Source organism: Gymnoscopelus braueri (genome assembly GCF_963280865.1).
Source record: "Gymnoscopelus braueri genome assembly, chromosome: 7".
NCBI classification, from domain to species: Eukaryota; Metazoa; Chordata; class Actinopteri; order Myctophiformes; family Myctophidae; genus Gymnoscopelus; species Gymnoscopelus braueri.
The window spans coordinates 41,427,334-41,452,524 of record NC_137608.1 but is presented as its reverse complement, the minus strand read 5'-3'; the positions used below and the strand labels follow the sequence as shown (position 1 = coordinate 41,452,524).

Sequence of the window (25,191 nt, the reverse complement as noted above, 5' to 3'; positions counted from 1 at the left end):
AATAAGCAACCAGGTCTATGCAAAGAAGCCCAAAAGAAGAGACTATGGTCACTATGGGCCACGTGACATGAGCACTTTAAACATAATACATCGGCTATTTGAAAATAGCCGATCTGCAAGCTCACAACTCAAAAACTCTTCCAATACAATGTGGAATATTTGGAATATTTTTCAAACATTCTAACAACAAAAATGCTCCCCTGGGCACAAAACGTTTTGATGAAAATATGTGAGAACCACTGGTTTTAAAAAAAACATTCTTTTTGAAAGCAAGCCTAAATAAGCACGTAGGTTACACTTTAGAAAATAAGCCCAACAAACGAACCTGCAACTACCATTTTTTACAAGTAACATTACAGAAGAAGCCCAAAATCGCGTATAAAAAGCAGACATGGCAACCCTGGTTATTTCCTGCCGTTTCCTGCCTGCCTAGTGTCTACCTTGTTTCAAAATAAAAGTATACGACACGTTCAGTCATGGTTCAGGAAAATAAAAGTATTGAAGACTCGTTTCCTTGGTTACGTCGAGATTTTCTCAACACAGAAAGTTTCTTGTGAAAAAGAGAATGCCAGTAGAGAGACTGTGAAAATAATTAAAAACCCACAATGGATTTTTCTCTAGAGAAGAAGGACCAGCAGGTAAAGCTAGTTTGTATAATGAAGATGTTATGATGATAAAAAAAAATAAAAAAAAGCTGTAACTTATTTTATAATAGTCAAGTCAGGTATCGAACTAACCTACAAAAACAAAGCATTTAAATAGCATTACTCAGATGTTATTGTATTCGTTACAACCTTCCACTTCCACCTGCTTTGTTTATTTTAGCTTTTTAATCCAAGAGGGAATTCAGTCGCCATGACATTCGTATCATAGGGGAGAGTGGGGTAATGTGAGACACTTTTTAAATTTTCTCCCCTCTAGGTGAGCTAAAATGATATATCAGTAAAATGTACACATTTCCCATACATTTGGGATGTTTCCTAACAATGGAAATTATCAGAATGTATTCAAGACAAAAGGCAGTGAAAATATGATTGTTTTAAAAAAAGTGTTCTGGTGTCTCACTTTACCCCAGGTCTGGGGTAAACCGAGACAAACCAGAAAAATCAATGGGGTAAAGTGAGACACCAGACCACTTTTTTTAAAACAATCATATTTTCACTGCCTTTGGCTTGAATACATTCTGATAATTTCCATTGTTAGGAAACATCTCAAATGTATGGGAAATGTGTACATTTTACTGATATATCATTTTAGCTCACCTAGAGGGGAGAAAATTTAAAAAGTGTCTCACATTACCCCACTCAATGTAAAAAGTGTCTCACATTACCCCACTCTCCCCTATGTTCTTGGCATAAAAAGTAAAACATATGCAATGTAATATTAGATTAAAATATGTTTAAGTACTAAACTTAGACACTTAGGGTAAAGTGAGACAGTGTCCGACTTTACCCCAAGCCATTTGTCTCACTTTACCCCACAGCCACATTTTGGTGAAAAGGACCACTTTTAGCAATTCTGGCTAATCTACAATTAGCATTAATCACATGGATGTATAGGTTTGTAGTTCATCAACATGCATGACATAAGTTTTTCTACCTGAATAATTTTTTTTTGACACAACAGCTGATTATGTTGACAGCCCAAAAAATTACTTTTACATGCAAAAAACATATTTTAGTGAAAAAAACATGCTTACCACAACACAATGAGGTCCTCTCCTCCATGGTAAGTGGGAAATGGGAGGGGCTTCAAAATGTAATGGTCATATGACCACACAGGTGTTGTGGTCAGGTGATAAGGGGGGTGTCTCACTTTACCATGTGTCTCACATTACCCCACTCTCTCCTACTACTAGGCCTACTTCTATAAGCTACTACTACTAACCTACCTACCTACTAACATATTAAGTAAGTAGGCTTTATGCTTTTTAACACTGAATGATGCCTAATACTTGTTTAAACTTGTTGAATCTACTATCAGGTTGAAGATGGCCTGTTCCCCACTGCTGTATCAGAGCAGGATTTGGAAGAGACCAGGCATAAAAAAGTGGTCACCTAAGCAAGCTCTTTCTGACCACACCTGGGCAGAACTGTCCTCCTCCTGACAGACCAGACCTACAGGCGGATTTTATTATAAGGAACAAGGCTTTTGAGCAGTGAGCTTCATTAAGGAATTAATAAATTAAAGGCATACATTTTCTCATTTACTTTTTTAAATGGCTATGGACAGTTCAGAAACCATGACATCATCGATGGGGATTCCAAGCTAATAGAAACTACATCCTTTCTCTTCCTGTAAAGTTTGCATGCTATAATAGAAGCCAGCGCTTTTGCATTCATTTCAAAAATCTTCTTTGAAATGACAAAACCTGCTGCTTAACGTCACCGATGATGTAAATGATAGACACAGAGTGAGTAGACAGAAATGGTGACATTCTCATAATGAGCGTTATTGAGGTGAGGACCAATTATATGAAGATAAGTTGAAATGAAGAACTCATTCAAGGTTGTCGACTTTGCAGTTATTCAAAGGGAGAAGAGGCAATGAGACAATTCCAGTTTGAGAGGGCTGTAATCTGCTACTCCAAAGCCATGACTCTACAGCCAAATCAGGTATTGTTCCGTTCTTTCACATACAGCATACACCTGACCTGACTGTTTCCATTGACATCAGACATGACCAACTAACTCCAAGTTTAGCTTAGGTCAGAGTCATACAGGAATATTTCACCTGTGAAGTTAGAAGATTATTCGGTTCTAAATAGGTATAATTGGGGACCTTTTTCATTTGTATTGCATAACCTACCCCCATCCCCACCTCACCACATGGCTACTTTTTATAGTTCTAGTGCATATTGCAACGAAAAAATGCTCTTCCTTTGTTGGTTTTGGTCAAAGGCTCCTGATCAAGTGACAATGATGGTGGTGGGTGACCAACGGTGACGTTCCAAACCTCTGCCTGAGCAGTGTTCCCCTCACCAGCCCACTAATAATTCTACTGACATGTTGATCTAATATTTAGGACAATGGTTCTAAACAGTGGGGTCCAGGAACCTTCAGGGTTCCTTGAAGGGGTCCAAATGGATGCTTACAGCTCTGTAACTCTGCAAGTGTACAAATGGAGCCAAATGAACCTGGAAGGGTCCATTTGGTTCCAATTGTACACTCTCAGAGTTAAATGAGGTCCTTCAAAAAAAAAAGTTTGATAACCACTGCTTAGGACATTGGTTCTGAAAGTGGGGTCCAGGGACCCCCAGGGGTCCTTGGGGGGATACCAGGGCATCCCCAGCCAAATTAGTTAAAAAAGCGTCACAATCATTTTAATCCCTTTATCCATATTTATACTTTTGCTGTTCAAAAATAGCAGATCTTCAAGCTCATAGCGCGGCACCAAGTGCCACACTACGAGCTTGTAGATCTGCTATTTTTGAAAAATCTTGAAAATGTGTGCAAATCTTTAAATCTTTTTTCTAAAAGGCGATCATTTTTAACACAAATCTTTGCTTCTGAGGGTTCCTGGCACAACATATTTTCGGGTGGGGGTCCACGGCCACATACATATCAATTTGGGGGTCCTTGGCACGAAAAAGGTTTGAGAACCACTGCTTTAGGATAATACTGTTGCTATTGTCCTGCATTGCAGAGCCAGTTCTATGTGCGACAGGCAGAGGCATATCTACAGCTGTGTGACTTCCAGTCGGCAGCAGCTGGTTACAAACATGCCAGCGTCCTGGAGCCTTCTGGGGACTTCCACATTCGCCTGGCCTTTATCTATTACCTGCAGGTCGGTCTGCTTGGATATTCCTTAAAACTGCTCTCCTTCAAGCTTCTAATTCTCTGTTGCAATTGTATTTTATGTTTATTCTGTTGTCTAGACTGAGCATCTTTCAATGACTGCAAGAGCAGAATAAGATTAGATTAATAAGATTAGACTGCTTAGCTTCAGTCAGCTAATCAGGCTAGAATAATAAGATTAGATAAACCCATATTTATCTCCAGGGAAACATTCAGGTATCATAGCAGTGGTTGCTGCAAGGTTGAAAGACAGGAGTAAAAGTAAATGTGAAATCAAATAAATAAGATAAGTTTACACTCCTTGACCAGCAACATTATGAGGAAACAAGAGCAAGGATTGAAGGGTGGAAGCCACAGTGGCCAGTGTTCTTCTTACTTTTCTCTTGCCGTGTAATACTGATGATCTAGTAATATACTGTTCTACTGTTGCAACCATTCAGCGCTGCTATACATAAGAAAATCATGCAGCTAAACTACTGAAGAAAAAAACAATAATATGATAATGTTGATTATCTTCCAACTTGTCCTCAGGGTCAGTGTTTGTTGGACCAGGGTCTGTTCCTGGAGGCTCTGGAGTCTTTTTCCAAGGCTGCTGAGTCGAAGCCCCACTGCAGAGCCTATCAGATGAGACGGTGATGGTCTTCTGTGCCTTTACCCTCCATTCTTGTTTCCTTGTCCCCTCTCCCTTTTACATTTCTTAATGTTATTCTTGTTTGTGTGCTTATGTGTACACATTTTCATGTGTTGCTATGTGTTGCTATGTGTTGTGTTGTGTTGTATCTAATGCCACATGACACAGACAAAGTTCCCTAATAGATCTAAATCATGAATCATCAAGCAATCAATGCATGCTTTTAGGTTTGTAGTTACAGCCAGCAGGTGGAGCTACAGACACACATACAGTACATTCATAACAGCACCATGACCACATCTCAACCAATAATGCCTCTCCTTGCATCTTAACTAATATACTTGAACAATACACGGCCATGCTGACGGCCAACTGATATATCATCGTTTTTCACACACTCACACACATTGTTTCTTGTCATCTCTGTTGCAGCCTTGCCTGTCTGTCAGCGCTAGGCCGCTACAGTGACTGTCTGAAAATGGTGACTGATTGGATTGAGTCTGACTCCCAGACTGCAGACCTTTATACACTCAGAGCCCGGCTGTACATGGAACTCAACCAGGTCAGCCAACTGTCTGTCTGTCTGTCTGTCTGTCTGTCTGTCTGTCTGTCTGTCTGTCTGTCTGTCTGTCTGTCTGTCTGTCTGTCCGTCTGTCTAACTTAAACATCTTCAGTTTACACCTGATCATATCTTGCCTTTATTGATAGTCCACATTGTAGACTCTACACTGTGGACTATCAATAAAGGCAAGATATGATCAGGTGAACCCTGACTCTCACTCCCTGTAATGTCCACTGTAGTATAGGCTAATTTGTAGTTGTCTTAATGTGGCTGTTGAAATTCAGGTCTGAGTCCATGACTACACCAAGATTTCTGGATTGGTTTGTGGTTTGTACTGATGAATTCTTCCTTGGCAACAAAAACAACTTGTCTCGAAAATTCTGGCACATACCAGTGCTTGTATTGGACCATAGTCTGTAGGGCTGTCACGATTACAAATTGACATTGACGATTAATTGTCACACAAATAATTTGCGATTAACGGTTTAATTGTGTTTTTGGCGTTGAACATTGGAACATATGAATACAAATTACATTTCTGTTTGCCTTTTAGGCTTTGTAATCAAATATTGTACAGGGCAGATATGACAAATAACTTAAATATACAAAGATATAAAAATAGCAGAAATAGTGACAAGCTTACAACGCGTGTTGTAAGCTTGTAGATCTGCTATTTCTAGTATTTGAAAATGAATGAACATTTTTCAACATGGAAACGATTATGCAAAAATATTGTGATTATCTGAAATAATTGCGATTATACGTTTATGTAATAATTGTGACAGGCCTAATAGTCTGGTGATAGGTTTATGCAAATGTGTTTGTCGTCTACATAATCATGGTCAAATATGTTGTTGTTTTCCATTATCTCAGTGACAATTTATCCTCCATCCAGGTAACCCAGTGCTACCATGATGCAAAATCAGCCCTGGTGTTGAACCCAACATGTGCAGAAACCATGGCTCTGCTGTCTCAGCTGGAGGAGAGGAGTGAACAGGTCAGGCAGGAGGCAGTCAGCAAAGCCCTCTCTGGGAAGCTCCCAGAAGCTCTGTCCAAGATCAACACAGCCCTGCGACACCTGCCTGAGAACGAACGCCACTACCTCTTCAGGTGATCCCTGTCCTAGCATGCACTGCTATTATATTGTCCACATATACGATTCATGTCAACGACTGTATTTGGAGAGAATATTTGGATAGAATCCTCTCCCCTCCTCTCCTATTAGAGGGATCCTTTATCGCCGTTTGAAAGACTTCACAGCGTCTATTGAGGATCTGGTCCTGGCCATAGAGTTGAGTCAGCGGAAGGCTCGGCCCGGAGACAGCCTCCCACGGGACGAGCTGAGAGCCGTACGGGAGGAGGCCCGGGCCCAGCTGGTTCTCACCTACAACGACTTTGCCGTGCAGTGTTTCTCCAGAGGGTTCCACCCCGAAGCGACGCTGCTCCTCAACAAGGCCATCCAGGAGGAGAAGACGGAGAGAGGCCTCTACATGAACCGAGGAGGTGAGAAACGTGGGGTGGATGATGGAATGGAGGGCAGGGCATTGGGCAGTATAAAGGTAGATGTTCTCTGTTAAGCCTAATTTATGCCAGTGGTTCTCAACCTGTGAGTCGGGACCCCCAGGGGGGTCGCCACATGATTTTGAGGGGGTCCCCAGATGAGAGTGAAGCGACAAATTAATGACTTTTAAGAACTTTTTAATACCTCAAAAAATAAAGAAAAGAAAAAGAGCATATTATAAAACTGGTCAAACATTGGCCAAATTGTCAATATAAGAAAGAGACAAACTCTTGAAAATAGCCGATCTACAAGCTCACAACACCTCGCAACACAAGGCGTTGTGAGCTTGTAGATCTGCTATTTTCACAATATTTATCTGTTCAAAATTGAATGCATCAAATTGTTGTTGAAGAAGGTGACACAGACTACCTGCTGCTCACTCATTTTGTTTTCTTATCTAAGAGCATCTGCTAAATGTTAGTATTATTACTATTACTATTCTCAATCATTATGATCAATTATTACCCTCAATTATTTATTGTTATTCTCAATTCTCATTTTCATCACAAGTGTATCCATTCATAGGCACACGTTTTATTTGGTGTGTGTGTGTGGTCTAGATTGTTTCTTTAAGCAGGGGGAGTGGAGCTTTGCGCTGGCTGACTACCAGCAGGCGGAGGAGATGAGTCCTAATGACCCGGCCATCTGGGCCCGACTTGCTGTTCTCCACAACACCATGGGCTCACACAGCTTCCAGGAGAGGTCAGACACACGCGCACACGCACACGCACACACACACACACACACACACACACACACACACACACACACACACACATACACACATACACACATACACACTGACATACATACATACATACTGTAAAGTGCATTAATTGAATATGTGCACACGGGGCATCCGGGTGGCTCAGGGGTCCAACAAACACAATTAGCTGTGTTTGCGGGTGAGAAGCTGGTAGGAGAGGGTGATCACGTCACATTGGACAATTATTGGTTGGAACTCCTACTCAGTAGTGGGAGGAACTAGTAATAAATAGCGTGTTTCTCCATTATGCATTACCCCATCCCTGTGAAACTCTGACTGGTTGTCCCACACCCTCCCAAGACCAATAAGTAGGGGGTATGTTGGGGGAACTGGCAAATATTAAATTGGGAAGAAAAAGGAAATTCAAATACTGCATATTTCAAGCAGTTCTCTTGCAAATGACTTCCTGTATTCATATCCATAGGCGGTTCCAGGAAGCAGCTGACAGGTTTTCATTGGCCATCAAGTACAACCCACGTGTCAGTCTCTACTATGAGAAGAGAGCCAAGGCCTTCTACAAAGTACTCAACCTGCAGGGGACAATGCAGGATACCATCAGCACACTAATATTGGACCCCGCCAATGATGAGGTAAAGAGACTTTGAATTTTCAGAAAGCTGTGTGTGTGTGTGTGTGTGTGTGTGTGTGTGTGTGTGTGTGTGTGTGTGTGTGTGTGTGTGTGTGTGTGTGTGTGTGTGTGTGTGTGTGTGTGTGTGTGTGTGTGTGTGTGTGTGTGTGTGTGTGTGTGTGTGTGTGTGTGTGTGTGTGTAAATGTTGATCCTGAGATTCACATGATTATTTTGTGGCTGCATGTGTGCATGCAAATTCTGTGAATTTGTGATCACGCACATGTATGTGTGTCTTTGTGTGTGTAGGCGATCGCTCTGCTCCTGAGCCTGTCACCAGGATGCTGTGTGTCAGACATACTGTCCAGTGAAACAGGACAGACGGTCAGACATCAGTTAATGGATAGAATCCAGTCCTGCTACTCTCCAGGTTTGACCATGTCAGGAACAGAATACTGTAAGGTAGGTTGTTATGAACTCACTTAAAAAATAATTTAAACATGGTATACATATTTTCAAATAGTTCCTTGCGATTGTCTCCTAGGCTTTATTTATTAGGCTATGTTTATTATAGTGGCTAAAATCCAGAGCAACTACGCTCCGTTTTTATAATACACTTATTTGTCCATAGACCTTGCAGTGAGCTTGAAAGGATGGCAGTGGCCAATGAAGACACAGAGAGTCAGTCTGACTGCCAATAAAAGGTCCATCTGAGTCAGGGGAGGAGACCAAGCCATGTGTGAGCGAACAGGAGTTCCACAGGCAGGTGAAGAGCATTTTGCAGGCACACGAGTATAGAGGGACATGCAAAGTCAATGCAAAGATACAAGTCCAAAGCACTGGGGCATCTAACCGGGCACTAATACTGGAAGAAGTTTGGGGGGACAAATGTACAGTACACCTGACTCTTTGGATTTTCAATCATATTTAATTCATATAGAATCACGGGTATATTTGCGGCATCTATATACTGGGTGATGTAACTCATACGCTTTCCATTGGTTGCTTGGAATGTTTTTGACAGGAATAGAAATTGTTGTTGCAGTCCTAAACTACAATTATGAATGAAAGTGGGTTATAACAAAACTAAAAGCTTATTTCTAAAATACATCTGTAAGTAGTAATGAACATGTCCAAGCACAGAAGAAGATATGGTGACTATCATGTGATAATGAAGAGGAAGATGATGAAGTCCACAATTTGGTTGTTCACAGTGAGATTTGAACTCCTTACAATACCCAGCATTGGCCAAGTTATTGTGTGGCTGAATAGTCTCTCTCTACCTCTCTCTCCCTTGGACCCATAAAAAGAAGAATCTACATTTATTAATAATTCTTATTCTGTTGTCCAGCAAGTGGCAGTAGAGACCCAAATTTACTATGTTGGTACTTGGACGTAATAGAAAGTGAATGGTTTTTAAATGTGATATCCATCATGAAAAGAAAATTACTGATAGTACAAGGTTAGGCGTGTTCAAATGTACTGTTACATGACCAGTGGGTTAACCAAGTCTGATTGTCTAAAATTACACAAAAAAGATTGCTATGACTAGGAATGGATGGATGACCAGTCACATTTTGTAATGTTTTTACAGAGATAGAACATGGAACGTTTATTCCCACAAACAGCCAGATAACTCTATTATTATTTGTTTGCTCTCGCACAACGCCTTTGGACATACCGTAGTATTCTACAACTTTTCATTTCTCATTATCCAGTAATGTTATCTTTGATTCCTCTTTTTGCTATTAAATGGAACATCCCCACAAAATTAACATGATATCCCATTAACTGGAGAAATGCAATGATAGTAGTAGAATATTTCATAGTACATCAGGCTTTTCTGCAGAATAGTGCAATGAAAGCTGATAGGAAGGCCATGCAACACAAGTCTTTATACAGATTCAGATAATACATATAATACAAATACATGTACAGGTATGCAAAATGCATATAATTTTGGGTGGTCCTTGACATGGAAAAGTTGGAGCACCACTGATATAGCAACATACTGTTAGGATTTTGAAATAATTTTGTATTTGACCTCAAAATGTTTTGTTCCAGGGACCCCCCAGAAGCAAAGATTTGAGTTAAAAATGTTTGCTTTAAAAAAATATATATATTCAAAGATTTGACCACATTTTCACGATTTTTCAAAAATAGCAGATCTACAAGCTCATAGCGCGGCATTCGCTTGTATCTGCTGTTTTCGAATAGCCAAAGAAATCTTAAAATGACACAGATGCGTTCCCGGATTGAATGGGTTAACCATAATGTGATTCTACTTGCAATGCCCTGTACTACAGTAATTCTCAACCTTGGGACCGCCCCGGTGCCCCTTGTAGACTGGGAAGAAGGAAGCAGGGTTTACTCCCAAAGTATATTAATATAGAACCAGTCTGACGCTAAGGCTTTTTTCCTATTTGCCAAAGCTACTTGCCCCATCGAAATGTGTTTTGTTCTTGCCCTGGCTGCCTAGGGGTACTATTGCCGGTGGTGTGGCATGTTTCTCTCCCAATATACTGCATTCTAACTAGTTGTGAACATTAGTTTTTCCATTTACTATATCAGTAATTTCCCATCATTTCCCAAAACTCTAGCAAATTCTATACCCTTAAAACATTTTTTAACCACTTTCAACCTGGAGTCACTATTTCAAGTATATCATTATAGGTGGTGAACATTTGAAATGTAATTTAATTGATGTCATTTTCACTATAGACTGCCCCAACGCTCCTGATTTCGTGTATAGAGGGGCGGGTGTATAGAGCCGGCGAGAGATTGCGCCTGATCCCATTGGTTCACCGATCTGTCCGTCAACCCCCGCCCCATTAACACAACATTACGAGCGACGCCCACTGCACTCTGGTTGGTTGGGAAATGAAACACTTCCTCATACCGAGTACACCGACTCGCTGGGCCAGGCTTTTATTTTTTAGCAAAACTAAACAATAAAAGCCTGGAGATCGAGGCTATTTTCACTATGAATACGCGTGTACCTTGAGCCTTGCCCATTGCCCAAAGGTTTGAAAGTCACTGCCATACTTACAGACCAAGTTGTTATAGCACTCCGTTGCCGTCCAGCAAAGAGGTATTTTACACAGGGCTTCTGTTTTTAAACAGCTGTACTGTACCGCATATTAGAATACAGGCTACCTTAGAAACAGTCCATAAATGTAATAACTATTGCATAACTGTTTATGTAATAACTATTTAAGTTCTACTTAAGGTTTAGTACTGGTTGGTATTGTCAATGAAAATGTGATATCAGATAATCTCTACTTGGTGGTATATACTGTAGGAGAGTGTTTTCTAAGAGTCAGCTGACCCTACTAAGGACGGACAACAACTGTGGCAACAGCTGATAGAGAGAAAGGAGTTGTGCAGCTCTCACAGATCTCTTGCCATAGAACGTACCCAAACTAAATAACTGCAGCGCAAACATACCAAGCATACCATATATTTTTGTTGTAATTACTACCGTGTAATGGTTTCTTTCTGTTTAATTGAGTCTAATGAAAGCCGATCTTCTTAACCCATTGAGACCTGGAACTGTGTCATTTTTAGATATGATCTAAAAAGCATTATTTTACACTTTAGGCTATTCAAAAATAGCAGATATACAAGCTCATAGCGCGGCACCGAGTGCCGCGCTACGAGCTTGTAGATCTGCTATTTTTGAAAAATCGTAAAAATGTGCGCAAATCTTTGAATATATATATTTTTAAAGCGAACATTTTTAACTCAAATCTTTGCTTCAGGGGGTCCCTGGAACAACATATTTTGATGGGGGTCCGCGGCCAAATACATATAATTTTGGGGGTCCTTGACATGAAAAAGATTGAGCACCACTGATATAGAAACATACGTTTTTCAGAAAACTGTTGCGATTTAGGAGACATGTAGAATCGGCTTCAGGTCTTAATGGGTTAACTTGGTCTGCTGCTTTCAGTAGCCTGTGAAAGGCATGCCAAATATGGAATACTGGAGCGAGTTCCCTTCCACTGGTAAAGAAAGTAATTTTTTGTATTTGTTCAGATGTATTTCTTTATTATATTTAGATACCCACCAAGATTCCGTTCAGCCGTGGAATGTAGGTGCAGACGACCACGAGGAGACGACCACGCTCAGAATGTTGTCAATCACCTTGTGTTGACACTGCTGTTCTGCAGTGTGGCCCGGGCCCGTACTGGGCCGGGCCGGCCCTGTTTCAGATCCCTCAAACAGTGAGTGTGTCTGCTTCTCTCTCTCTGTGTTTGTGTGTGTGTGTGTGTGTGTGGGCCTCGGACCCTCAACAAAGTGGTGTGGGACAGACAGTGGTCGTAAAGGAGCTGAAAAGTGTTTCACACTCGTGCAATAAAAGGCTTGGGTTACCGTCCTGTCAGGGATGGGGAGGCGCAGCTCAGCCAGGACGCCCAGTGGCCCGCCAGGTTTCTCAGCCCAGACAAAAACACCTTTCTCTGGGCACAGGAGCTGGTGGCTTGGCCTCGGCTCAAAACATTCCCGGTGGATGGGAGTTTCATTCACATATTGGCCGATGACTGTTTTGTCTATATAGACGCGCAAGAGCACGTTTGTAGTCTTTGGGTAGTGTTCGGGCAGGTGACGTGCGGCGAACGCACACCCTACGTCCCGCTGAGGTGAAAGTGGAATATGGGATACCCGGGACTGGAATTGGATTAGCGTTGCTAGACTGGGCTACGTCTAGTGTGTTTTTAGATGTATGCCAAGCAGAGATTTTGTCAATGGCAGACTTCTGCTGAGTCCGTGTCACTGAACTGTATTATGATAATGACTGTAAATGATAAATGGTGCATTTATATAGTGCTTTTATCCAATGTGCTTTACATAGATTGTGCATTACATTCACCCATTCACACACACATTCATTTACCGACGGCGGAGGAAACCATGCAAGGCACCAACGTGCTCATCGGGAGCAATTAGGGGTTCAGTGTCTTGCTCAAGGACACTTCGACACTAGCCTCGCGTGGCCAGACAATATCACACGACACACTGTGTGGATATTAGTCTGGTCCCTATCAACGATAGATTTTTTTCCAAGGGGCGGTTACAAAAAGATCCAAACGGACTCTATTGGTTAGACCTAAACCAATCAGAGCAGTGCTTCCTTGTTCACGAACTAATCAGAGCAGTGCTTCCTTGTACGTCATTGCTCCAAATAAGGTGATAAGCCCGCCCACATTTGGATACTGGGCCCTGGTTGGCTCCACACCACTGCGGAGGGAGAGAAATGGAATTTCTATGGAGGGGGGCCAGACCTAATCTGCCGAGGGCTAAAGTGCGATGCGATTTTGCAAAGGCAGATTCGGCTGGAACCAGGCTACTTCGACACTAACTCTGGGGGAGCCCGGGATCGAACTGGGAACCTTGTGGTTCCCATCCGGGAGCTCTACCGGCCACTCTACCCCTGAGCCACTGCCGCCCCTATACTATATGTACTGTATTAATTTTAGCCTTCTTTACTGTATGTAACCCCTTTGAAGCATGATTAAGTCTACACCAACACAATACAAATATTTTATTTTCAAACTGTGAAAAAACCTGCACCAAACCAGCCCAGTTAAAAATAGCCCTCGCAATATACCAATAAATAAGCAATATATACATAAATATTTCAGCAAAAACATTATAGAATCTCAACAGTATATGGAAAGAGAACAGTGCCAAAGTTGTTTGGTCAGTGAACTGGAATTAATAGACAACAGTACACCTGTTGCCTCGGAAACATTTTCAAGGTGTTGCAGTCAGTTTAGCGTCCCAATATCTGGAGCGATTTCTGCACCGTTCAAACATCTGATGCACCAGATGACATGTTTGGCACTTCAGGGATACATGAAGAGAGCAAAATGAGATTTTTACAGTCTCGTAATTCTCGTAACCGCATAGTTCCTTTCTCTGAGAGAGGGAGAGAAAGGAACAGAGAGAGAAAAGGGAGCAGACGAAGGATCTCTCCTGAGGAACATTTCAAAATACAATTTATATATTTTGGAGAGATAAACCATCTGTTGGTTTGTGCTACTCACAAATTTTCCAGTCAGTTTTACTGGCTTAACTCTAAAAAAAAGTCCCTCTCACTGTGTTCTTAGGTAGTGGCTGTCTGTCCTGATGTCTGCACAGGCATTTTAGATAGACATCTATCTCTCCTTATAGGGTCCTCTGATGGCACATGGAGTCTGATTTGACCCTTGTTCTCGCCCATAGGTTCTATAGCCAACGGCAGAAACCAAGTTTGTTTTCGCCCACTGGCCACAATAGCTGGTGGAGTCCAAAATTCACCAGCCACCGTCATTATTTTACCAGCCAAATATGATTTTTGGAATATACATAAAGAAACCTCCAAATGACGGTAGGTTCTCTGCCAAAGTGTAAAGTAGACCCACCAGCCGCAGCAAAGATTTACCGACATTTGGCTGATGACTGTGTTAAATCCCCTTGTCTCTTTGCGCTTAGTCTTTAGAATTAAGTCTTTCTACATTTGACCAGCCAGTGTGTGTGACCTTAAGTTTAGAGGTCCACTCGTGACCCAGAGGGGTCACTTCCAGCCATTCATTTCCTTGAGCTTTCTGATCGTGTTTCCTTTGACAGGTGTTGATGGAGGGTTGTATAGAGGTAGAGTCATGGTGTTTCCTTTGACGGGTGTTGATGGAGGGTTGTATAGAGGTAGAGTCATGGTGTTTCCTTTGACGGGTGTTGATGGAGGGTTGTATAGAGGTAGAGTCATGGTGTTTCCTTTGACGGGTGTTGATGGAGGGTTGTATAGAGGTAGAGTCGCGGTGCTGCAGGTCCGGCTCCACGGCTTCTCCGTGGTAAGACTGGGAACTGTCCAAATAGTCCGAGTCTTTTTCGTCTTTTTCGTCTGCTTGTTCTTCTCCTCCTTTGAAGAACCGGGGGACATGGACTGGTAATATGCAAAAGAAAATAAAGTTAAATTTATTTGAAAGATTTCTTTGCATCACTTGTTGCTATGATGATGTAGCGCGGTGATGATGTCAATTTACATTTTAACCGCATTAACCCTGGTGTCCCTATATTGGGCATGTCATAAATAATTACAAATAAAATTACTCTCACAATTTCTTCACAATATTTCAAGATTTTAACCATTTCTTGAAAATAGGTGATCTATAAGCTACAAGGGGAGTTTGTACATCAGCTATTTTCGAATGGCTTAAGTATAAAATAAGTGGTACAATCTATCTTATCCAGAGTAATAAGAGTAAAAGTGCAACTGGCACTATCGATCTTAGTGTTATTTTCTGCAGTTTAGCCCTGCTCTGAACTGCGTGAATCAACTGCTGATCCTACTAACACGTCGAGAGTGATCATCTCTCCTTTCTCTAAGAGATTAAAAAGGCACATACACAGCAGCAGAGAGTGTAGCAGCTGAGCTTGGCTGCGTTTCGTTCCGTCCCAGCATAACGATTCTTTTTGGGTAGCAGCAGCACGAAGGACACAGCCAGCGACAGATGATAGAAACTGTGGACGTAGGCATAGTCCCATTCCTGTATTGAGGAGAGTGAGAATGTGGCGAATCAGTGGACAATGCACTCACTAAAAATGCATTTTAAGGTTTTCAAAACTGGTGCCAGAAATATCTATCTATGCACACTTAAATGGTCAACCTTCTCAGTAAGAACTGGTAGTTTTAAATTTGATTTACTGGCAATGTTATATGTTACATGTTGTGCTGAATGTTTCAGTCTTGTAGCAGGTAAGCTCTTTGGAAATGATGTTGCCGTAAATCCCTGATTTACTTGAATATGTAAGGATTTAGCTCTGATGTGAGGAATGGGTCGGAGATGCAGCACACTTACCTCAAAGTAGAAACGCAGCATCAGAGCTAGAGCTCCAAAACAGCATCCTGGCCCCACCTGCTGAGTGTACACCTTCTTGTCTGGATACACAGCCCTGATCTCCTTCATCTTCTGGAGCTGCAATGACAGGCAACAGTTGCTGTGTGGCCTATTGCTCCTGTACAAATATGTACACTCTCTGAGTTACAAATGGAAACATTTAACTGAGGATTTTACTGTGAACGATGGAATATTCTAGACATTTCAAAATGGCCCTCACCCATTTGATGGTTATGATAAAGACAGCTGAACCAATTGGTCCAGCATAGATTCCGTAGCCCCAACGGTCCTGGTATATCCTCACAGCAATGGACAACACTCCAAACATTGTTATGCTGGAACGCTTTGGCTCATCAAAGTCTCCAAGAGCTGGGACAGGGTCCACAAGGATTGGTTAATACAATAGGACAGACACACAGTGTATACATGATAACAACATTAAAATGTCAGACACAATGGGATGTCAGACAAGCAAATACCATGAGCATAAACTAAACACCAACTGTGTGTGTGTGTGTGTGTGTGTGTGTGTGTGTGTGTGTGTGTGTGTGTGTGTGTGTGTGTGTGTGTGTGTGTGTGTGTGTGTGTGTGTGTGTGTGTGTGTGTGTGTGTGTGTGTGTGTGTGTGTGTGTGTGTGTGTGTGTGTGTGTGTGTGTGCGCTTATGTATGAAAGCCTGATTAAAAAGCACGTCTGAACACATGTGAGAGACCGTCGCAGACACGACACATGCTATCAACAACTGCTCAGTCACACTGCACACAGTTCAAAGAGAATGCAAGCACCACAGCGGCCAGTCCACTAGAATGATAGAACAACAGGTACACTGTGAAATCCTCAGTGTTCATTTTACTCTGAGAGTGGACAAATGTGGTTCCATTTGTACACTAAATTAACCCTCAGATTTTACACTCATTTTTACACTTTCACAGTGTGGGATTTTACTGTCTCACCGAAGAGGTAAGGCAATGGGATATGGGGTGAACACTTTGTTTGTTGAAAGGATCAGACCTGTGAACTTTCAGTTCCTATAGGAGTCCCTCTCAGCAACTTACTACACATCATGCATATTGTTGTTATGTGCCGTACTGTATGTTTCTACTCACCTATGAGAGTGACCCACATAGAGAGAGCAGTACCATATACACTGAAGTATTCCATAATGTCATACTGCATGAAGCACAGGAGGGAGAGGCCGGGACTATCACATGCATGGTAAACCTGTTGGACAGCAGAAATCTTCAGGAAAAAGTGGCACATACTGTAGGTACATGTACAGCAGCATAATAATATCAGGGTTTTAAGTGATTGCAAAAATGCGGGACGACCCCTCCAAAACTCATATAATACTTGCGGTGAGTTTTTACAAGTTGGGAAAAACAAACAAATAAACAAACAAATTAATTAATTCGTTAACAATAATAATAATAAAAGGAGACATTAGCTTTGACACGCTTTTACAAAATGATTTCTGACAGGATACTAAAGCTTATATTGGAAAAGCATTGGGGAAAGCATTTCGCCGATTTTATGACCCTTACCTATCAAATAATGACATTGTCTAGGTAGGAGGAAGTTGTCCGGACCATTGACCAATTGAGTGACAGATTTCAAAATAGATTTAGACTGTTTCCCATTTATACTCAATCAAATGATTCACATGAAAAACAGACCTAAATATATAAGTTGTCAAGCATGGCATCAAAATATCCACATTAATAACCAAATTTACTACCATACCTCACATCTCTCCAGACACCCCCTTTCTGCCTCTATGTGCTGTTGTAAGCACTGTTCTACACTAGAGCTATCTCATTGACACAGTGACAGTGTTCTCTCCTTTTCCCATTGCTGGTGGGGCTTACCGCTGTGAAGAACATTGTGAAGAAGTACACCATGGCTTCCATGTGGAACCCTCTCTTGGCGGCCACGCTGGCTGTAGGCAGAAACACCAGGCTACTGATGGTAGGAAGCAGCAACTTTGCAATAAACGCACCCATGGTGGACGGCTGGCAAATACAGCAAGTATTATTACGGTAATCTCTGCAGGAGGGAAGATATTAGTAACCAAGATAAGAAGATTTGATCAGCTGAAGCTCTGTAGAAAGGCAGATATCCTCAGGTTTGCAAGTCCTTGCAAAATGAGTTAGAATGCGAATGCATGGACGGCACATGTGCGCTCTTGCATGCGATAAACACACGGTCAGCTGTCATTGTAGGTCCCTTTAAAGTTTAAATGTCCCCCAGCTAATCTCACAGGCATGGCCCAGTGAGGCCTGTGCATGCAGTGTCATCGCTGGACAGCTGTCTGCATGGGGAGAGAGGCAGGGAGAGTGCTCACATGCCACAAGCATTGCAGTATACAAATATTTGTGTTGTGAGTGTTGTGAGCTTGCAGATTGGCTATTTTTGAATAGACAAAGTAGAAAATAGGGCCTAATTGGTTAAACATTGGTTTTGTAATAATAATCAAAATCTATAAAGTAAATAATTGTCGTGGAGTAAAAGGTACAATATTTGCCTCTGAGATGTAGTGGAGTAGAGGTATAAAGTATTGAAAAATGCACACACTCAAGTACCTCAAAATTGCACTTACGTACAGTACTTGAGTAAATGTACTTATTTAGTTTCCACCACTGTATATTTGTGGAGTCTTAAATGCCTAGGTAAAATGGTTGTTCCCATAATTATACTTCTTAATGTGTTTTATCCTGTTTTGAGTACCAGATGGGCGGTTTTCAGTGGCATCAAGACAAGACAAAACCGATAGTGTGAGATAGATTGTCACCCATACAAAGGTTATACTTTAGTCCACTGTTTGCCACAACTCTTATTGCAAACACCAACAATCTAGTCCCGAAGAGGGTTACATAAAATGGATTATTTAGCAAATGCTATTTATAGGCTTAAAGGGATACTTCACTTTCGGGCCGGGGACACATTTAAAAAAAATATTAAAAATAAATGAAAAAAGTTATGGAAAATTCATGGCCCCCTCACGACACGCAGTGTCCTACTAATGTGTGAGGGGGCCATGAATTTTCCATAACTTTTTTCATTTATTTTTAATATTTTTTTTAAATGTGTCCCCGGCCCAAAAGTGAAGTATCCCTTTAAGGCAAATCAATAGATAGGACTCTTAGGAGGCATGCAGAGGTGGAATTAAATACTTAAATACACAGATTTCTGTTTCTTGTGGCAGCATAATGTCCTAGTCACATTAAAGTGAAGGAATTCTCCCAAAGATTAGTTTAATGATAGATGGTAAATATTTTTGGTGTGGAAATATGCCCTTCACTGGCTCCATTGGAGCAGTAAGTGGTGTGAGTGGGTAAAATCATAGAGTTGAAACCACCAGAAAATGCCACTTCTTCCCATTCGATATTTTATCTCACAATGAATCACCAAAACAAAATATTTCTGGTTTGTGGGCGATACAAACATCTGTACATGCAATTTAGCACTTAACCGATAGATTGATTGATAGATTCCTGCCTCAGGAGAGTGCAATTTATACTACAGCTCGGTAGTTGCAAGTTATAACAAGGAGTATACAGCTGCTTTTTGTACCGTATATCATTGTATATCATATATCACGTGTTAGCTGAGTGCAATTTTCCCCAACTCCTTGTTATTCTTAAGAAGAAGTCACAGAATAAAATCATTCCATGTTACTACACAGTCAAGTCCTGAGAGTGTAAAAATGGACCCAATTGGACCAGGTCCATTTTTAGACTCTTAATTGAATTAAGCATGGGGATTTTTACTGTGTACTGTACAGCACATTGGCGTCTCTGGAGGGACAGCAGTTGGCCTCTCTTGCCCTGCCCTCAGCTGTTGCACCTGCCCCGGCCTCGGGGCAGGGACAACACAAAGGCAACAGTGTCATGGAGGGAGGATGCCCCCACCACGCCTTGGATTCCATGAGTGAATGTGTAACCCGAGCAGACCGGGACACCACTCCCGGGCCCGGCCCATGCAGGGAAAAACCCTGCGGGCAAAAACCTGCCCTCTGCCGGTGACGCTGCACCTTCATGCCTAATCTATGCTCCTTCACGCCCCGAAAAATATCAGATCCACAAACACGTCGCAGATGCGACAAGTTGTGAGCTTGCAGATCAGCTATTTTCGGCACGTGTCACCATCGTACGACAAAGTTTAAATCGGGTTGTATAGTTTTTCTCAATTTGAATACTGAGTCGTTTGTTTGTTTGTTTCCGCAGCAGGGGAGAAATGTGGTGATCCCCCGCATCCATTCCAACAACATTCTAAAAGCGGGCCAGTACCAAATAGGAATGGGAAGCACTTATCCATCCATCCAAAATTAACTGTGTGTCAATGGAATAGCAAAACTTGCATGCTCATGCAAGAGCGAATACTGGATTATTGCCATTGCCATGGGTGGAAACGGATTGGAATGAATGGGGAGTGGGCTGACCCAACCCCCCAAGACCTGCTGGGCAACAGGGCATGGGGTCAAGTGAGGGCAAGAGGGGGGGGGGGAAGTGATGATGTCATGCACATCCCAAAGATTCTACACAAGTGTGTGTGTGTGTGTGTGTGTGTGTGTGTGTGTGTGTGTGTGTGTGTGGGTGTGTGGGTGGGTGGGTGGGTAGGTGGGTGGGTGGGTGTGGCATGTGCATGTATATGTGTGTATATGTACGGTATGTGCCATATGAATCAAGAATCGAAGCCTGATTTATACACAGTTGCGTCACGTTGCCACGCGTTGTGAGCTTGTACATCGGATATTTCTGGTGAGTGACACATGCAACTAAATATAATGCAGGCTTAAAGGACTTCCATGGAGAGTACAACAGCAACTTCGTTCTACAGAGTGCAGAAAGATGTTCCGTAGTTCCTTTCACCTCAGGACCCTTCAGTGTAAACATGGGTGTGCTAGTGTGGGAATGCAGACCAGGCTTCCTGAATGCATCTGAATAAACACTGGGCTTCCTTTTGATTCAGTAATAAATAACCATGTCCTCTGCCCCCTGGGCCTTCTTTTACAAATAATTGGAGGGCAGTGCTCAAGTTTCAGCCCAGCCAGTCACTCAGGACAAGAGGTGGGATCGGAGACTAGGGGTGGATGCGGCGTGGGTGGTTGGATATAGTCTGAGATGAAGTTGAGTGATTCCCTCTTAAATAATCTTTAGTTCAGTACAAATTTGCTTGAAATGTTTAGTTTTAAACCTTTACTGTCCATATATATCCCGCTTTGTTCTTCAGTGTATAATATATATATATATAATAACTTGGATAATCCGGAAATCACCAATTATGCAAAGTATTCTAGACATCTTAAGATGTGTAGCAGTGCAAAAATAGGACAGTACTTTTGCTAAGGAGGAAAACAGGTTGCATATCGGTGGATTTTTGTTTGTCTGGTCATCTGTCTGTTGATGTGTCTGCCAAACAGTCTACAGCCTCCCTCCCTCCAGAGAAGAGTACCAGCCTGGATGAAGCCGGGCAAAGAGCCAAGAGGATGTCAGTTTTATGATGCTATCTGCTCTCCCCAGCTGAAGAGGACCGCTAGTCACTCGAGACACGTGATCCATCAACAGACAAAAATAATCTATCGCTACTGGGCTGAACTCAGCTGAACCTGAAGTTTTTATTTGTCAAATGTGATGTTTGACAAACTTAACATATTTTATTTATGGTAGCCTACCTATCAAGGACAGGCTTCATAATTTATATTGGTGAATCCTGTACCTCAAGTAATAGCAGACTAATGCAAGCCAAGTGAATTTAGTTAAGTGTGAGTTTCACACGCTCTCTAGAGGGAGTGAAAATGGATAATGGTTTTCTTTCTCTTGCGACAAGTCTTTAATTGCGGTTCTTGTCTGCGTGTACCAGCCCTGTGTTTCCAGACTTGTTTGGCACACCACAATTGCGCACAGGCGCGCGGACACTCACACACACACACACTTCACGAGTATTGTAAGTCTTCTGCGACACATTTCCCTGGTATTTTGGGGCGCTTTTTATTGGTGGCGCTGGAAGAGAGGGGAGCCCATACCTCTCGTCTGGCAGACTGTGTAGTTTTCCCCTCTGAACTATGTCTATCAGCATATAAATCTGGTGATGGCGCGGAGCGTGGGTCTGGAGCACGGCAGCGTAGCGGAGCTAATGCAGGGAGCAGACGCACAGGCAGCGGAGCGGAGAACATGTGGCTGTTGGTGGGGGCAGAGCAAAGCAAGAGGGAGGAGGGGGCGAAGGAGACGGAGAGAGAGAAGCAAAGGGGGAGAGGCAGACGACGTGGTGGGCAGGCATGGTGGTCTTCAGACGTTTTGTCTGTTCTCCTCTGCTCCAGGTTGCTCTGAAGATGCGAGCCAGAACCGTGCGCTGCTCCTCCTCAAATCATTGCACTCCTCATCTCGTCTGCATTCTCCTTCCTCTTTCAAAGTTGCGGTCCACCCGGACAGTCCTTTGGCCTTTTCTCGTTATGTGGGATAGGCCTACCTTGATTGTTACTGTTAACCTTTTTCACTCACCAAGTACAACCTGCAAAGGAAATGTCCTTTATATTTTATCATCAGCATGTTGACAATTAGGAAGAAAAAAAAAAACACTTCTGTGATCCAGATATACAGTACCAATAACTCAACACTGTGGGCCCTGCATGCTGATGATGCAATGGATTCAATTACTGTACAGTGCAGGACATGTAAAAGACAGTCGAGAGCATCCAAATCACTCTGCAAATACAGATTTTACACTCGATAGGATGTTTGTAGATGTAGGAGTATAATGTAATCCATATGTAGTTTATAATGGTGCATTTATATAGGTCCTTTATCCAAAGCGCTTTATAATGTGGGCAGTATTCAGCCTGACCATACACACACAAAAGGAGGAGGCAACAAGGCACTTCGCGTCTAACTGCTCATCCGGAACAGTTAGGTGTTAAGTGTCTTGCTCAAGGACGACACGAAGCCAGGAGGAGCCAGGGAGGGACCGAACTGGGAACCTTCCAATTCCAAGACAGCCACTCGATACCTTCTGAGCTGGAGCCGACCCTAATATCACCTGATGTGTTCTCATACAGGCATAAATACATTGTTATTTGTGTATGTACACAGTAAAATCCTCAGTGTACATTTGTAACTCAGAGGTGTACAAATGTAAACAAATTATGGGTCCATACACTCTCAGAGTTAACCACTTAAGCCCTATTAAAAAAAAGAAAGAAAGAAGTGTATATACAGTACCGGTATATATATAAAGCCAATCTATAAGCTCACTAGTGAAAGTGAAAGTGAACAGTGTACACAGGTTTAGATGGAGATAGTGAGAGAGAGGAAAGATATGATGTGCAGAGGCTGACAGACAAGACGAGGGGAGGTCAAGGGATGAGACAGGGCCCGAGGTGGAGAGAAGAAGAAAGGAGGTTATTTGGGAAGACGAGGAGTGGGATGAAGGGGGAGAGGGGGTGGGGTGGGGTGGGGGGCTACTGTGGGAAACAGCGACTTCCTCCCAGTCTGCCTGGGGAGGAGGGTGGGGGGTGGTTGGTAGGGTTGGTTGTTGTTGATGATGGTGGTGGTGGTGTATAAAGACATGAGAAAGACATGAGAAAGAAAGGGAGACATGGATGGACAAGATCCAGTCTGACTAGCTGGCGGGGGGGGGGGAACTGCCCCAAGACTGAGAGACTGCAACAGACATGACATGGCTCTGTAGCTGGAACAGACAGTATGGAACAGACAGACAGACAGTATTGTTGATGTTATAATTCATTTAATTACAGGAATGGCAGCAAAACATCTTTGAGTTTACACGAGGAGAAAGAGAGTGAGAGAGACAGAGAGAGTGTCAGAGACAAAAAGAGAGAGAGACACAGAGAGCGAGAGAGTGACAAGAAGAAATTGAGAGGGGCAGAGTTGAGGCAGCAAAAGAGAGAGAAAGAGAGAGAGATAGAGATGGAGAGACAGAGAGGGAAGGAGACAGAATGAGAGAGATAGAGAGAGAAACAGGCAGTGAGAGATGGGGACAGAGAGGGAGAGACAGACAGACAGACAGACAGACAGACAGACAGACAGACAGACATATAGACAAACAGTGTCAGAGAAAGAGTGACACACGCACGCACGCACGCACGCACGCACGCACGCACGCACGCACGCACGCACGCACGCACGCACGCACGCACGCACGCACGCACAGAGAAAGACTGAGAAATAGAGAGAGAGAGTGAGCAGCCAGCTAGGGAGCCTCCTGTATTTTTTTTTCTTCCTTCAGTTCCTTCCCCCTCTCTATTGCCTCTCTTCCTGATCCCACCACTCCTTCTGGGGAGGAGAGGAGGAGGGAGGGAGGAGAAGGATGCAGGGCTCACACACCTTACCTCTCTCTCTCCTCTCTTCCTCTCTCTCTCTCTCTCTCTCTCTCTCTCTCCTCACTGTACGGAGAAACATCTCTCTCCACGGCAACGGCAGTAGCCTCCACCTCACTCCCATACACCACAGCTGACTCACTCACACACACACACACACACACACACACACACACACACACACACACACACGCACACGCACACGCACACGCACACGCACACGCACAGGCACACACACACACACACACACACACACGCAGGCACACACACACTCACGCAGGCACGCATACACGCGCACACACACACACGCACGCACGCACGCACGCACGCACGCACGCACGCACGCACGCACGCACGCACGCACGCACGCACGCACGCACGCACGCACGCACGCACGCACGCACGCACGCACGCACGCACACACACACACACACACACACACACACACACACACACACACACACACACACACACACACACACACACACACACACACCCTCTGTCATACGTACTGGTCGGCATCCTCACACAGACTCAGACGCCCCTGGACTGCTGCAGGAGAGGTGAGTGGGTAAATATTTGCACATATCTTTTGTGTCTCAGTGTGTGCATGTTTGCTTGTTGTGTGTGCATTGGAGCACTTGTGTGCCTGTTTGTGTGTAGTAGGATGTGAGGCAATGCACAGGGGTCAATGAGGCTTGTGTCTTGCACCAGACCAAAACAGATTCACACATTGATATTGACTGCCAAGCAGCAGTGTGTGTGTGGCTGGCTCACATGTTTGCTTGTTGCGTGTGCATTTTTGTTTTGCCAGGGTATGACTGTTATGGTGTGTTGGTTGCATTTGTGTAATTGTGAATGTGCGCACGTGTATGCATGTGTTTTTGTCAAGGCACTGTGGTTGGAAAGTTGTCAGCTTGGGAATAAACTGGTGAGTTGGAGGCTAATACTTAACACCAATGCTGCTTGTCAAACTCTGGAATTAAGGTTTCTGTCTCTATCCAATTGATGTTCAATGTCTGACCATCAGAAGGGGTTCCTAACCTTTTATCTCTCAGTGTGTCTGTCTGTCAGTCATCTTCTTGCCTGTATAGGCTGTTT

The 25,191-nt window shown here is 43.0% G+C and overlaps 3 protein-coding genes across 3 annotated transcripts in view; 2 read left to right on the top strand and 1 right to left on the bottom strand.

The window, feature by feature from the left end:
• The first annotated feature begins 560 nt into the window (after nt 1-560).
• Nucleotides 561-8,622, top strand: LOC308089028 (tetratricopeptide repeat protein 16-like). The gene is made up of 12 exons (XM_080433607.1): nt 561-638; nt 1,984-2,158; nt 2,525-2,615; nt 3,646-3,786; nt 4,329-4,429; nt 4,825-4,990; nt 5,886-6,100; nt 6,216-6,493; nt 7,112-7,253; nt 7,742-7,907; nt 8,193-8,345; nt 8,515-8,622. Exons 3-12 carry the CDS (start codon nt 2,547-2,549, stop codon nt 8,524-8,526), a joined length of 1,443 nt encoding a protein of 480 aa, XP_080289733.1. The 5' UTR covers nt 561-638; nt 1,984-2,158; nt 2,525-2,546; the 3' UTR covers nt 8,527-8,622.
• A 4,831-nt stretch (nt 8,623-13,453) lies between these two features.
• mymk (myomaker, myoblast fusion factor) lies at nt 13,454-17,961 on the bottom strand. The gene is made up of 6 exons (XM_080432725.1): nt 17,624-17,961; nt 16,865-16,979; nt 15,981-16,129; nt 15,722-15,838; nt 15,269-15,409; nt 13,454-14,805 (listed from the first exon to the last, which is right to left on the bottom strand). Exons 1-6 carry the CDS (start codon nt 17,756-17,758, stop codon nt 14,440-14,442), a joined length of 1,023 nt encoding a protein of 340 aa, XP_080288851.1. The 5' UTR covers nt 17,759-17,961; the 3' UTR covers nt 13,454-14,439.
• Nucleotides 17,962-24,558: 6,597 nt separating this feature from the next.
• The window catches only part of LOC308088051 (ADAMTS-like protein 2), a 28,661-nt gene continuing 28,028 nt past the window's right edge, over nt 24,559-25,191 (top strand). The window contains exon 1 of the mRNA XM_080432394.1: nt 24,559-24,653. The gene's annotated coding sequence lies outside the window, so the exon portion shown is untranslated. The remainder of the gene's footprint in view (nt 24,654-25,191) is intronic.